This window comes from Hypomesus nipponensis, chromosome 23 (assembly GCF_054491055.1).
Source record: "Hypomesus nipponensis isolate SF chromosome 23, ASM5449105v1, whole genome shotgun sequence".
In the NCBI taxonomy this organism is placed as follows: domain Eukaryota; kingdom Metazoa; phylum Chordata; class Actinopteri; order Osmeriformes; family Osmeridae; genus Hypomesus; species Hypomesus nipponensis.
Genome location: NC_140383.1, coordinates 6,651,171 through 6,663,313, shown reverse-complemented (window position 1 = coordinate 6,663,313; position 12,143 = coordinate 6,651,171). Strand labels below are relative to the sequence as shown.

The 12,143-nt window shown below is 49.2% G+C and overlaps 1 protein-coding gene across 4 annotated transcripts; it reads right to left on the bottom strand.

Annotated features, from left to right (window-relative positions):
• Window positions 1-988: 988 nt before the first annotated feature.
• On the bottom strand, window positions 989-11,813 carry ttll4 (tubulin tyrosine ligase-like family, member 4). 4 transcript variants are annotated; one of them, XM_084689498.1, is made up of 20 exons: window positions 11,585-11,813; window positions 11,202-11,309; window positions 8,958-10,488; window positions 8,641-8,717; window positions 8,374-8,437; window positions 6,765-6,883; window positions 6,289-6,399; window positions 6,133-6,209; window positions 5,635-5,829; window positions 5,286-5,368; window positions 5,029-5,157; window positions 4,623-4,745; window positions 4,425-4,523; window positions 3,798-3,932; window positions 3,560-3,697; window positions 2,798-2,894; window positions 2,464-2,674; window positions 2,282-2,349; window positions 2,150-2,196; window positions 989-2,053 (listed from the first exon to the last, which is right to left on the bottom strand). In XM_084689498.1, the coding sequence occupies exons 3-20, from the start codon at window positions 10,412-10,414 to the stop codon at window positions 1,837-1,839; spliced, it is 3,447 nt and encodes a 1,148-aa protein (XP_084545624.1). In that variant the 5' UTR covers window positions 10,415-10,488; window positions 11,202-11,309; window positions 11,585-11,813; the 3' UTR covers window positions 989-1,836. The 4 variants fall into 4 exon arrangements, with proteins under 4 accessions (XP_084545624.1, XP_084545625.1, XP_084545626.1 ...); XM_084689499.1 differs by having other exon boundaries at window positions 11,736-11,754; XM_084689500.1 differs by lacking the exon at window positions 11,585-11,813 and having other exon boundaries at window positions 8,958-10,166; window positions 10,280-10,488; window positions 11,202-11,493.
• Window positions 11,814-12,143: the final 330 nt, after the last annotated feature.

Below are 12,143 nucleotides of genomic sequence, written 5' to 3'. Positions count from 1 at the left end.
CTTATTTGCAAAGTAAAAAGTCTTTACATGCTGAGTAAGGATAACGGTCAGTCTGTTTAAGTAATGATCAGTCTAACCTCATTTGGGGGGTTCCTTCTTTCTGCACTAAGATATGTTGTACAAAAGTATTCTTTTAGCTTGCGTAACACGGACATAGGAATATTTCTAACAGTGTCTATACTCAATTTTACCCCAGAGGAAAGGCTCTGTACACATCACTGTCACACACACCAGATATCACCCAGAAGCCTAGGCTGGCATCCTCTTAAAAGCTGACCTATTCTGTCCCCTGCATCCATCCCTTTGGCTGTGAGGAGTTTCACTGGGCCATTACAGATGATGCTATTTTTACCTCTGGTGACCTGATGAATGTGTCTCTCTGCTCTCATATCCCCCCTTGCTCCCTCAGCACAGCACAGACAAGACCCTGGACAGCAGATTTATGCAACACCGGCGAGAGGGAATTCATCCGTATGATTACAATACTGAGAAGCTGAAAGACATTTACCGGGCTGGTCAGGAAAGCTTCCCACAGCAGGTGGAAACACAATGCCTCCTAATATCACAGAGGAAGGCCAGCGGACACACATTTATTATGGGATGATTCTTCTTCTTATACTTACATACTAATGTCATGGTAATACACAACAATTAGGACACCAGATATTAAGATCACTGAACTGTTATGGTCTAGTATGATTAAGCAGCTGCCATTCCACTGTAAAGTGTTTGTAGTATTAGTTCCACAACATTCCCTGTGTATGTGTGTGTTTACTCTTGTGTCCAGCAGCATTCCAAACAAAGTCTGTCACAACAGTCAACTGGGCTCAACTTTGACCCAGTGTCCTGGATGTCTATGTGCGTTTGTCTCCGAGTTCCTGTCAGCTTGAACTGAATCGAAAAAAGAAACTGTCAAAAAAGAAAATATTGCCTGTGAGGTGGGGTTGTCTGCTTGATTCTTAGTGAAAAGACAACACATGGAAGCAAGTTTATTTTCAAATGTCAGTTTTTAATGTGAAAACTTAAACCTGAGCAGTTACGTTAGCCCTTAGTTTGGGACTACCAATTGTTAATAAACGTTAAGAAATACCTCTTTATCGATTTATTTAACAATTAAATTCCGTTCAAACTTTACTTGTATTCGAGATAAGAAGGACCGGGATGCAGCTACCAGCCCTGCAGCAGCAAGGCTGAAATGTAAACACACCTTGACAGGCAAGATCTGATTGGATCGTGTCACTGCAACAAGCGGTGGCTGTGTTCAGCAGGGCGCGGCGCTGAGGGGCACAGCTGATTGGAATAGAGCGCCTGGAACAGCCAAGCCTCTGGAGATTTCATGAAGCACTGTTGTCCTATTGCGGCCAGTCCTCTGGGGGACATTCAGTCCGTGGCACCCTGCTGAAAGACATCCAGACGCCAGCAGCCTTGGTTGGCCCCCCCGCTCCCCAAACCATCCCACCCTCGCCAATGTTACCGCCCCCGTAAAGTCCAGCCCAGCCAATCACACGCTTCACAATTATGGAAAAGCCATAAGAACACTCAGTGATTTCAAACAGTCATTCATTTGGCCAATAATTCACACTACACTTTTCACTACACTATAGCCCTCTGATCAATCCCTCTGTCTCTCGAACTCCACATAGCAGCAGAGAACAACTGTAAGGAACGGCAATATCCATACCCAGAGAAGAGACAGGAGAACATAGAGAGAGAGAAAGGAGAGAGGGAGGGGGGGAAGCAGGTGTGGACCTGAACTCTCGTTAGTGGTTAATTGTTAGTATGGAAGCCCAAGGGGACAGGTGCCAACAGTGTTGTGGTGGATTTCTGGGTCACCGCTCATATAAAGTCTTTGGGTGGCAGACTCTGGGTAAAGATGGGGCCGGGGCTGGGGCTGGGGCTGGGGCTGAGGCCAGGGCTGGGGCTGGAGGAGCGGCTGAGGCCGGGGGAGTCCATCAGACTGATGTCAGGTAGGCTGGAGGTAACAGACTGGATCTCCCGGTCGGAAAAGTCATCGTCATCCGGCGGGAACCTGCGACTGTGGCTCACCACAACACTGGCACACAGAGACACAACAGGGACTCAGTCAGCAAGAACTTGGCGTACAGCAGAATCTACTATGTGGTGTGTGTTTATCTGAGAGAGAGCTCACCTGGATCTGCTGAGCTCTTGTCTGGGAACATAGCTGCTCTTGGACCACTAAGAAACAGCATCACCAAGAGGTTTAATGCATGTCGACCATGTGGTAAATGGAGAAAAAAAACAGGGAGACGAGGGTACTCACTATGTGTGCGGGATCTGAGGTGCCTAGATGAATTCCTTTCTGACACAGAGTCTTCAGCAGATGGATCCCTAGATGCAAACACAAACCTGCAATTACTGTGGAGCTCCCTTCAACGAGGGGCTGCCAGAACGTGAGGGGAAAACACCCACAAAAGCATGAAAAAACACACGTAAAACACCCACCTTTGCTCCTGTTTTGGCTGTATTTCTGCCCCCACTGGTCGAGGAGGATGTTGAGGTAGCGCGAGTGCTCGAAGAAGCGGAGGTAGTGAGAGGAGGTGGGGGAGGGGAAGATGCGCTGGAAGTCTCCTTTCCGACACAGCTCGTCCTCCGTCTGGGCCAGGACACGGACGTCCTCGGGGGTCAGCACGTCCAGCACGGACGACAACAAGGCCTGACGGCGGGAGAACACACACGCCACGTCTCTGTACAGTAGTCGTCGCACAGGCCTGGGATGTAGAGCGGTCCATGTGCCACCAGTGTGTGTGTGTGTGTGTGAGTGTGTGTGTGTTTCTACCTGGTCTGTAAAGCGCTGGCTCAGGTAGAAGGCTCGTTTGACTTTCTCATCAGTAGACAGTTCAGATCTGGATCTCTCCCGGGTCCCTCCACACAGACTACACACACACACACACACACACACAGTCTAGTGCATCAGAAAACACACACAGAAGGTGCCAGAATAAAAATAAATTTAAAAAGTCAGGAATAAAACTAATATTGAGTGTGTCCCTCCGTGCTGGAGGACAGTCAGGGTGCTATGCTACAGTCTGACCTGCTGGAGGACAGTCAGGGTGCTATGCTACAGTCTGACCTGCTGGAGGACAGTCAGGGTGCTATGCTACAGTCTGACCTGCTGGAGGACAGTCAGGGTGCTATGCTACAGTCTGACCTGCTGGAGGACAGTCAGGGTGCTATGCTACAGTCTGACCTGCTGGAGGACAGTCAGGGTGCTATGCTACAGTCTGACCTGCTGGAGGACAGTCAGGGTGCTATGCTACAGTCTGACCTGCTGGAGGACAGTCAGGGTGCTATGCTACAGTCTGACCTGCTGGAGGACAGTCAGGGTGCTATGCTACAGTCTGACCTGCTGGAGGACAGTCAGGGTGCTATGCTACAGTCTGACCTGCTGGAGGACAGTCAGGGTGCTATGCTACAGTCTGACCTGCTGGAGGACAGTCAGGGTGCTATGCTACAGTCTGACCTGCTGGAGGACAGTCAGGGTGCTATGCTACAGTCTGACCTGCTGGAGGACAGTCAGGGTGCTATGCTACAGTCTGACCTGCTGGTGGAGCTGGAGGCACTGCTGCAGGACGGGACCACGTCGTCCCTCTGAGGAAGAACAAAGCCGGCCAGGTTCAACACGTCCCTGATCATCTGACCCTTGATGGCCACGTCCAGAGCCGTGTTAGAGTGGAGGCTGGGGAGAAGCAGAGTGATGTTAATACACACACACACACACAATAATTACACACACACACACACACACACACACTCTAACACACACACACACCGTGTACCTGGGCGAGATGTTGACTTCTAGAACCCAGGGTTTGAGGTTCTCGTCCAGCATGATGTCAAAGCCAAACAGCTCGTGGCAGCTGTATGGAGAGCGCAGGTGCATCTTCACCAGGCTGTTCACGTACGGATCCGACCTGCAGCACAACACACCTTTAGACGGGACCCCTACAGTCTCTACACAACACACCTTTAGACTGGAGCTCTACAGTCTCTACACAACACACACCTTTAGACTGGACCCCTACAGTCTCTACACAACACACCTTTAGACTGGAGCCCTACAGTCTCTACACAACACACACCTTTAGACTGGACCCCTACAGTCTCTACACAACACACACCTTTAGACTGGACCCCTACAGTCTCTACACAACACACCTTTAGACTGGAGCCCTACAGTCTCTACACAACACACACCTTTAGACTGGAGCCCTACAGTCTCTACACAACACACACCTTTAGACTGGACCCCTACAGTCTCTACACAACACACACCTTTAGACTGGACCCCTACAGTCTCTACACAACACACACCTTTAGACTGGTCCCCTACAGTCTCTTTCATTCCTCTTTTTCTTACTAGCATCCAAAAGACTGACAATCCTTTCCACTCCCTAGGAACTTACGCAATGATGGTTTTGATGACAATGTCCTTGATCTTCTCCCAGATCACAGTGGTGTTGACCCCCTTGGAACCCAGGTACTGCCAGAGGGCCTTCAATGCCCTGTACAAACACAGACAGAGACACACCGGTTACTTTCTAACAGTGAGTCACTGCTTGGTATCCCATCATCAGCCTGGGCCTAAGAGCCGGTCCCCTTACCACTTGTGTCCCTGACAGGCCGTGTTGTCACTGTTGCTCTGGTACTCTGAGTTCTTCTTATTGACGCTGTAGTTGGTCAGGTGCATGAACTTGTTTCCCAGACTCTTCGTGGAAGAGGAATACCTGCGGGGTGAAACACGCAGGATGTTACCGGGGCGAGGGGGGTGGCCAGAGAGCAGGCCAGGGAGCGGGCCAGGGAGTGGGCCCTGGAGGAGGCCAGGGAGTGGGCCCTGGAGGAGGCCCTGGAGGAGGCCAGGGAGGAGGCCCTGGAGGAGGCCCTGGAGGAGGCCCTGGAGGAGGCCAGGGAGGAGGCCAGGGAGGAGGCCCTGGAGGAGGCCAGGGAGGAGGCCAGGGAGTGGGCCCTGGAGGAGGCCCTGGAGGAGGCCAGGGCGGAAGGGGCTCTTACTTGCAGCTGGCGAAGCGGACCAGGCCGTCTGAAAAGATGTAGATCCTCAGGGGGTCGTAGGAGGACACGTACACGTAGATACGCAGGTCAAACTTGTTCCCACTGATGAGGTAGGGCTTGTGCAGATACCTATAACACACACACACACACACACACACACAACACTAACTTTAGTTCCCCAAGCTCCAAAACAGGCCATACACTGACCAGAGTACAAATCCTGCTAATGAGGGAAACACACGACATCCAGTGCTTACTTCTGGACCAGGAGAGGTCTCTTGCGAGGCATCTGGCTCCACTTGTGGATCACCTGGATGCCGATCCCCCTGGCGGAGGCAGGCTGGTGATGAGAGAGAGGGAATCTGTCAGCAACCTGTTACCATGCTCTAATACCTACTGTACTATAGTGTCAATGTGCTGAGGCATGGAGGGGAGGAGAGGGAGGGATGGAGAGGAAGGAATGGAGGGATGGAGAGGAAGTAATGGAGGGATGGAGAGGAAGGAATGGAGGGATGGAGAGGAAGGAATGGAGGGCCGGTGACGAAGCAATGGAGGGCTGGAGAGGAAGGAATGGAGGGCTGGAGATTGATGGACAGACGTGTGTACCGGTTTAATGATCCACTTCTGCCGGCTGCTGCCGTCCTCCCAGGCCTTCTTCAGCTGCTTGATGTCCTGTGGCAGCACAAACGAGCGCGGGAAGAAGCCAAAGTCTCTCTTGCCGAAGCGCGCCTGCATCTTGGACAGGTTTCTCCACAGGCGGTCCTTCCTGCCGATCTGGAAGGACCCGGGGAAGTGGTTGAGCTGCCGGGGAGGGGAGCAGAGACACGGTCACACCTCCACACAAGGACTCAGAGACACACGGTCACACAAGGACTTTGACAGGGGCGGAGGTCTGTTTTCAAAACGTGGGTACAACAGATTTTATTTTATTTTTTATAGAACTGAGGATGTGGCCGATAAACATAATTTTCTTCATAAGAAGTGATGGGAGGGGACAAATCTGCAGTTTTCCCCCCAGAAAAGTGGATGTATACATGTATAATCTACACCCTTAGACTTTTGTCTTTCTATTCCATAGGTGCAGATGCCAATTCTTTGACTCACCTTCTGGTATTCTCGAATGGCCTTGAAACAAGGAGACTTCATGTGGTGACCCCAACACCCAAGCCAGTCATGGCTTCCTACAGTCACACAACAAAGGGATTTCATTTAGAGTCTTTACCATCTCTACCAGTTTCACAAGGGCATGCGAGAACTCACTCTTGGTGACTTTGAAGTTGGACCGTGTGATGGTGTTTTTCACCACGTTGGGTGTCACCGAGCTCATCTTCCATTTCAGGAGGTGTCTCTGCTCGAGTGGCAACAGCTCCACTGCAGGACAGAAACACAATACAGCTACAGAGGCATCTCACTACCAATGATCAGAACTACAGAAACACCACACTCCAAAACCAGGAAAGAAACACCACTCTATTCTCTCGAGCTATAGAGGTACCTGCCTGGACCAGTTGTTACTACTAAGCATTTAGGTCTAATGTAGATGCCTTTCAGTTTGATATTAAGTCTTAGCAAGGGTTCAGGAAACCAACCAGTAATCCTGTGTTACTGGAACTTCACCCAGAACCAACAGTCCTATTGACAGTATGTAGATGTAGTGGTAGGATCCCCTGTGGAATGCTGTGTTGGAGCCGTCATGTGGTGCCTGCAGTGTCGGAGGCTGTAGCTCCGGGACTGACCTCTCTCGTTGTCGGTGCTGAAGTACAGTGTGGGGGGGATGTGGGGGAACATGCTGGGCACCAGAGCTGGCTTCTCCTCCCTGTCATCCTCCACCTCGGACGACATTGGCTCCTCAATACTGAAACACACACACACACACAGACACAGACACCCGAGTCAGAGAAAGACAAGAAGGCCTTGGGAAGAGGGGTTGATTGGTCGAGATACGCCCAACTAATTACAGCGTAGGTTTAGAATGACAAGCGATTTCAATCATGTTATACAATTACAACATGAGCAGAAAACACAGCGATGTCATCCAGAGACAGTGAGTGGACTATTTTTACGTCAGGAACCAGAACTGTTAGCTACAGCCCTCCCACAGGGCCGTGTAAGACAGCCAGGACAGCAAGCAGGTTAAAAAAGAAAAAAAAAAGAAAAAAACGACTTTGAAAAAAGTTTGAACCACAAACCTCACGTTAAACCGAGTCACCTCTGATTGCTTTGATACTATTGAAATTGAACAGAAAAGCAGTAGCATACCCACTGCTTAGTCATCCATAACAAGGACAAAAGAATACAAGCGTACGCAAAGTTAGCATGAAAGTCGTCCTTGGCACAGTGTCAAAGCCATATCTTCTGGATGGAACACTACTTACCACACGAACGGTTAAATAAGAATACATTATCTAACAACCACCACGACAGCTACTACTGGTGACGGCAACAACAACAAAAAACAGGGTTCTTGGGAGACCCGTCAGGAGAAAAAGAGAACTCACATGACAGTCATGAAGGATGGGAAACGTTATCCTGGTCTCGTCTTCAAAAAACACCCGTCTTAACTGACAGTAAATCCCATTGACTCTGACCTGGAACTATACTCTACTCTACTCAACGTAGCCTTCAGCTTTGAGGTGAGGGGAGTCAAAAAAAAAACCTGCAGCCCGATACCTATCAACTATTCACCCGGGACGTCATGCCATGACAATGATCCCACAGGCCCAGCACTATTTGGTCACAGAATCACATCCCCCCCTGGCCACTATGGAAGGGACGGTCCCACTCTTATCACTGATTGACAATTGGGAGACCTTTCCACTAGCCTCTGTGCTTTCAGTCTTTTCAATACCCCCCAACTGCCAGAACAATAATAAAAAGTTCAATTCTCTCCTGGGTTTTTGTGGTTGGCAGGGAGATGTCAGGTGTTGTGGTCAGGGAGGTGCATAGAGGCGGGGTGAAAGGCTCTTCTACAGAGATCTAGACACAGTGGAATGAAAATGGAGGGCTGACGACCCTTCAACCATCATCGGACGTCTTGATGTGTGAGACCTCCTCACACTGACCTTTGTTGTCCAAAAATCATGTTCAAGTTTGTAACACGGTTAGCTCTTTAGGTTCTACAGTCATGGTTTATCTGGTACAAAACATGACCTATATGACCCTACCATCCAGCACCAACATCAGTTCAAACAGACCATCTTCCCTGCAAACCAGACAATGTTTTCCAGGATATGATTTAAAACATGAGAAAGGGGACATTCACAATTAGAATATGTAGAAATATAAGGCATGTTAATCAAAAAGATGAATCAAAGTTCCACAGCAGAGACTCATAAGCAGACTTACTGAGAAAATGCTGACATGGAGGCTGTGGACGAAGAGTCATTCATGGAAGAGCAATCAGATCCATCTGGAATACACAAACAATATTATATTTCATTGCCCCATAAACTCAAGACTGGTATGCGCTAGCCCCATACAAAAAAATACAAAAAAAAAACTTGAACACTACAAACGCTGTTTCACAAGTAAATATACTTTGGCCGTAAAGTGGCCCGATTATTAACATGTCATCTACCCAAGTGTGCATGTTAACACGCTGTTAAGCATTACCCTCATCACTGCTGTCACCCTCCAGAACGTCCTGGAACTCCCCGTCCTCATCCTGCAGCATAGCTACACTCTCCAGGCTGAGGACAGAGAAGAACATTACATTTGGATTTCCATATGGTTTGGGGAGTTTTTCCTTGTCTTCCTTGATGGTTTAGGTTGGTTGAGGGGCAGTTCTATGGGTGTATGTGAAGCCCTCTGTGACATGCTTGCGTGTAAAAAGGGCTAAAGAAATACATTTGATTTGGTAACAAAGCAGGAATATCAAACACACGTCACACACAGCACAACATAGACCTGTCAGGGGACTCCCAACTCACCCTGAGGCATCACACTGTGTAGGCGGTCGTTCCTCTAGCGGTGGGGATGGAGACGAGCCTGGTGATTTGGCGGGGCACCCCTCCCTGGTGAGGTGTATGGCAGATATCTGAGTGGTCACTGAGCCCACAGAGGGTGTGGGAGGAGACCCCGACACTGTGTCGGAGCTCTCCTGGGTGGCACTGGGACTAGCGCTGGCCTGGGTAGTAGGAACCTCTGGATTCAAGGCTGGGGAGGCACACGTCCCTGTGGTGGAGAACTCCCAGGTCTCCATGGCCTCCACAGAGGAGGCATGCTGGGCCGTGCTGGTAAGGCAGAGTGGTGAAGGTTTGGCTGGGATACTGTGACAACTAGGACTGAGGTTGGTAGCTTTGGCATGTGCACTTTTTTCTCCATTGACAGCTCGACCGTTTACAACGCTCTTGTTCCTAGCATGGGAGACTGTGCTCTGGGTCAGTTTCCTTACAGCTTCGGTGAACACCACCTCCGAGGTGACCTTGTGGATCCCTCCAGTAGGACGACCTTCCCCTCCATGGGAGGTACAGACCAGCGCGTGCTCCTTAACCCCTTCCATGTCTGCCGTCACCCCATTCTCAAACTGCAGTGTGTCCTTGAGCCTCCAGAGGTGGTCCATTGACTCATCCTGGGAAACAGTTCGAACCTCCAATGGCATAGTAAACCGTGTTTTCCCATCCCCTGTGTCACCACCTTGGCAGTAGGATTGGGTAAGCTGGGGGGGCACAGGCTTGGTCGGGTTCTTGGTCCCCTGGCGGGGGCCGTGACAAGGACGGGAAGGCACTTTAACCCTGGTGGTGGTGGTGGGCTTGGTGGTGGCCGCTTTGCCGTGGTCTTTGAGACTTACGCTGCCCCAGGGGGAGGACTGGTTGGTGGGCATGCTGCTTTGAGCTGCCTGGAAAGGTACAGGCGCACCAGGGGAAGAAGCCTTGGATGGGGAAGGACACGTGAGATAGGCACCACTAGCTGCAGGCTGGGGCGAAAAGGCCCTTTTCCCCAAAAGCCCAGACCTCAACTTGAATAAATCCAAATTCCAGTTAGGTCTGGGATTATTCCGTACAGTCGGCTGCTGTGTGGTCTTGGAGAAAGGAACACCTGATTGAGTGTGTCCATTACTAAGCACGTTAGCACAGGTGGCACATGCACTCAAAAGGCACCCAGCGTGGTTGGCTATGAGAGTGGCTGCAGGCACAGATCTGTAGGCACGTTTAAAACAAACATGAGTCTCAGAGGCACAGTAGGGGGAATCTGTATCCACGCTCAGCTCATCAGGCTGGGCCGCATGCTTACAGAAAACTGGGGAGCAGACCTGGGACTGGAAATGGGTTTGTTTCTTCTCAACAGGGTCGGGGTGGAAGTGAGGGTTTGCAGCAGATGTGACTCGCACAGTGAAAACTGGTTGGGAGGTCTTCTCATTCAGGTCTTCCGCTTCACTGGAGGCCATCAATTGCCATCATACACCCTTCCCGGCATGGGATTTGGCAGACACATCAGGACTACTAGGGGCTCTGCTTGGTTCTGAATAGACAAAGGCAATGCCTAGAGTTAGTTGAGAAAATCTATTCATCTAGGTGCACTTGATATCTGGACAATCAATGCAACTAGCTAGCTATAAATCCACAGTCTACATGTAATGTGATGAACATCGCATTCATTATATGTCGCTAAGGTATCTAGTGCGACATCTATCTACATTGGCCTGTGTTACTAGGTGATATGTCACCAGCCCAAACAGCCATGTGGTAAAAATGTGACAGAGCTAGCAAGCCAAGTTAGCTAGCCAAGCTATTCGACAGTGTCGAAACTGCTAACGGTATGCTAGCTAGCTAACTATCTCTAGCCAACTGTTGGAATTTGTATGCTGACTTGTCACGGGAGAAAAATATGTTACCTAGCTAGCTAACTTCTGAGTCTTATTTGAAAACTTGTTAGGTAGCTAGCTACACTGACAAAATGTCAACTCTAATATCCACATAATGGTGTAGTTATCCAGCTGGTTTACGGGGCCTTACCAGCTCAGCTGACTAGCTGGCTATCAAAAAGGGTTAACGCGTTAGCTTAGCTAGCTAACTCCTAGCATCTGGTAGCTACAGTAGCGTAGCCTTCTTACCTGCTCGCGCTGGTTATCGCAAGCGTAGCTACATTACCAGTCACTCAATCTCAGAGAACAAACTTTGACAGAATACCAAATAGCTACGTAATCAGTTGCAACTGAAGATTCCGTTTCTTACCTCACTGAGTACGACGGGTGACAAAACTACACGGTGCATTCCTTTGCGGTGTGTCTGTCTACCCGCGCTGACAAGGGAATCCCTCCCGGTGGCTGCTGCTGCGTCCCCCTAGCAACCACAGACGCGGAGGCGACTTTTACTTGGGCGGCACAGGTTAAACATAATGCATTTTCTGAAGCCAAATTGATTAACAACGAACATAAACCAAACATGCTAGAGAATTTATCTGAGTTTAGTGTGTTACTTTATCCGCATTGTAACATTTTACATGATTCCACACACTCTAGTCTAGACGATAAATTTCGCACAAACGAGACTGGGCTTTTAAAATAGTTTAATCTAGTGACAGATCTGAGCTCTTCATCAAAAAGAACCTAATCCACCTGGTCATTTGACACTCTTTTACAGCAGAAACACGTAACCAACCACCATCTCACACTGAGTGAGGATTAATAATGCATAGTGACAAACAACTTCCAATTCACACATAGTAGGTTATTCTGCGATGACTCAGCACTGACACATTCCACTCACAGTACATAGGCTACTTAGGAATAGGAGTCCCAAACCAGCGTTATATTCATATTTTTCTTGATCTAATGTTCGAATGTGACCCATCCATTGCATGGGACACGCATCACGGAGAGAACTGTTTTCAACACTGCCGTTTGAAGCAGGCGATGTAAGAGATGTAATTGAGACTTGGGCACAAGAGGTCACATATTTTGATAGCTGTCGTCAAAATATGTGACCTCCCTGTTACATGGCTGAAAATGTCTGACAATCCAACCAAACCATGACAGGCACTGAAGACACATTGAATTGAAAAATAATGTATCAAAATGTATCTTTATACAAAATAAATGTTAAATACATTTTGTTTCTAGCAGGTCTGTAAAATATGGTGGTTTACACCTTGGCACAAAGTAACAGGCGGGCATG

What these genes read in the sequence shown, in the direction of transcription:
- ttll4 (XM_084689498.1), bottom strand. Translation starts at nt 10,414, where the DNA reads ATGGCCTCCAGTGAAGCGGAAGACCTGAATGAGAAGACCTCCCAACCA. An exon ending in GTCCGCTTCGCCAGCTGCAA is followed by an intron (nt 4,746 to 5,028) that starts GTAAGAGCCCCT and finishes TTCACCCCGCAG; the next exon opens with GTATTCCTCTTCCACGAAGA. An exon ending in CCTCAGATCCCGCACACATA is followed by an intron (nt 2,197 to 2,281) that starts GTGAGTACCCTC and finishes GCTGTTTCTTAG; the next exon opens with TGGTCCAAGAGCAGCTATGT.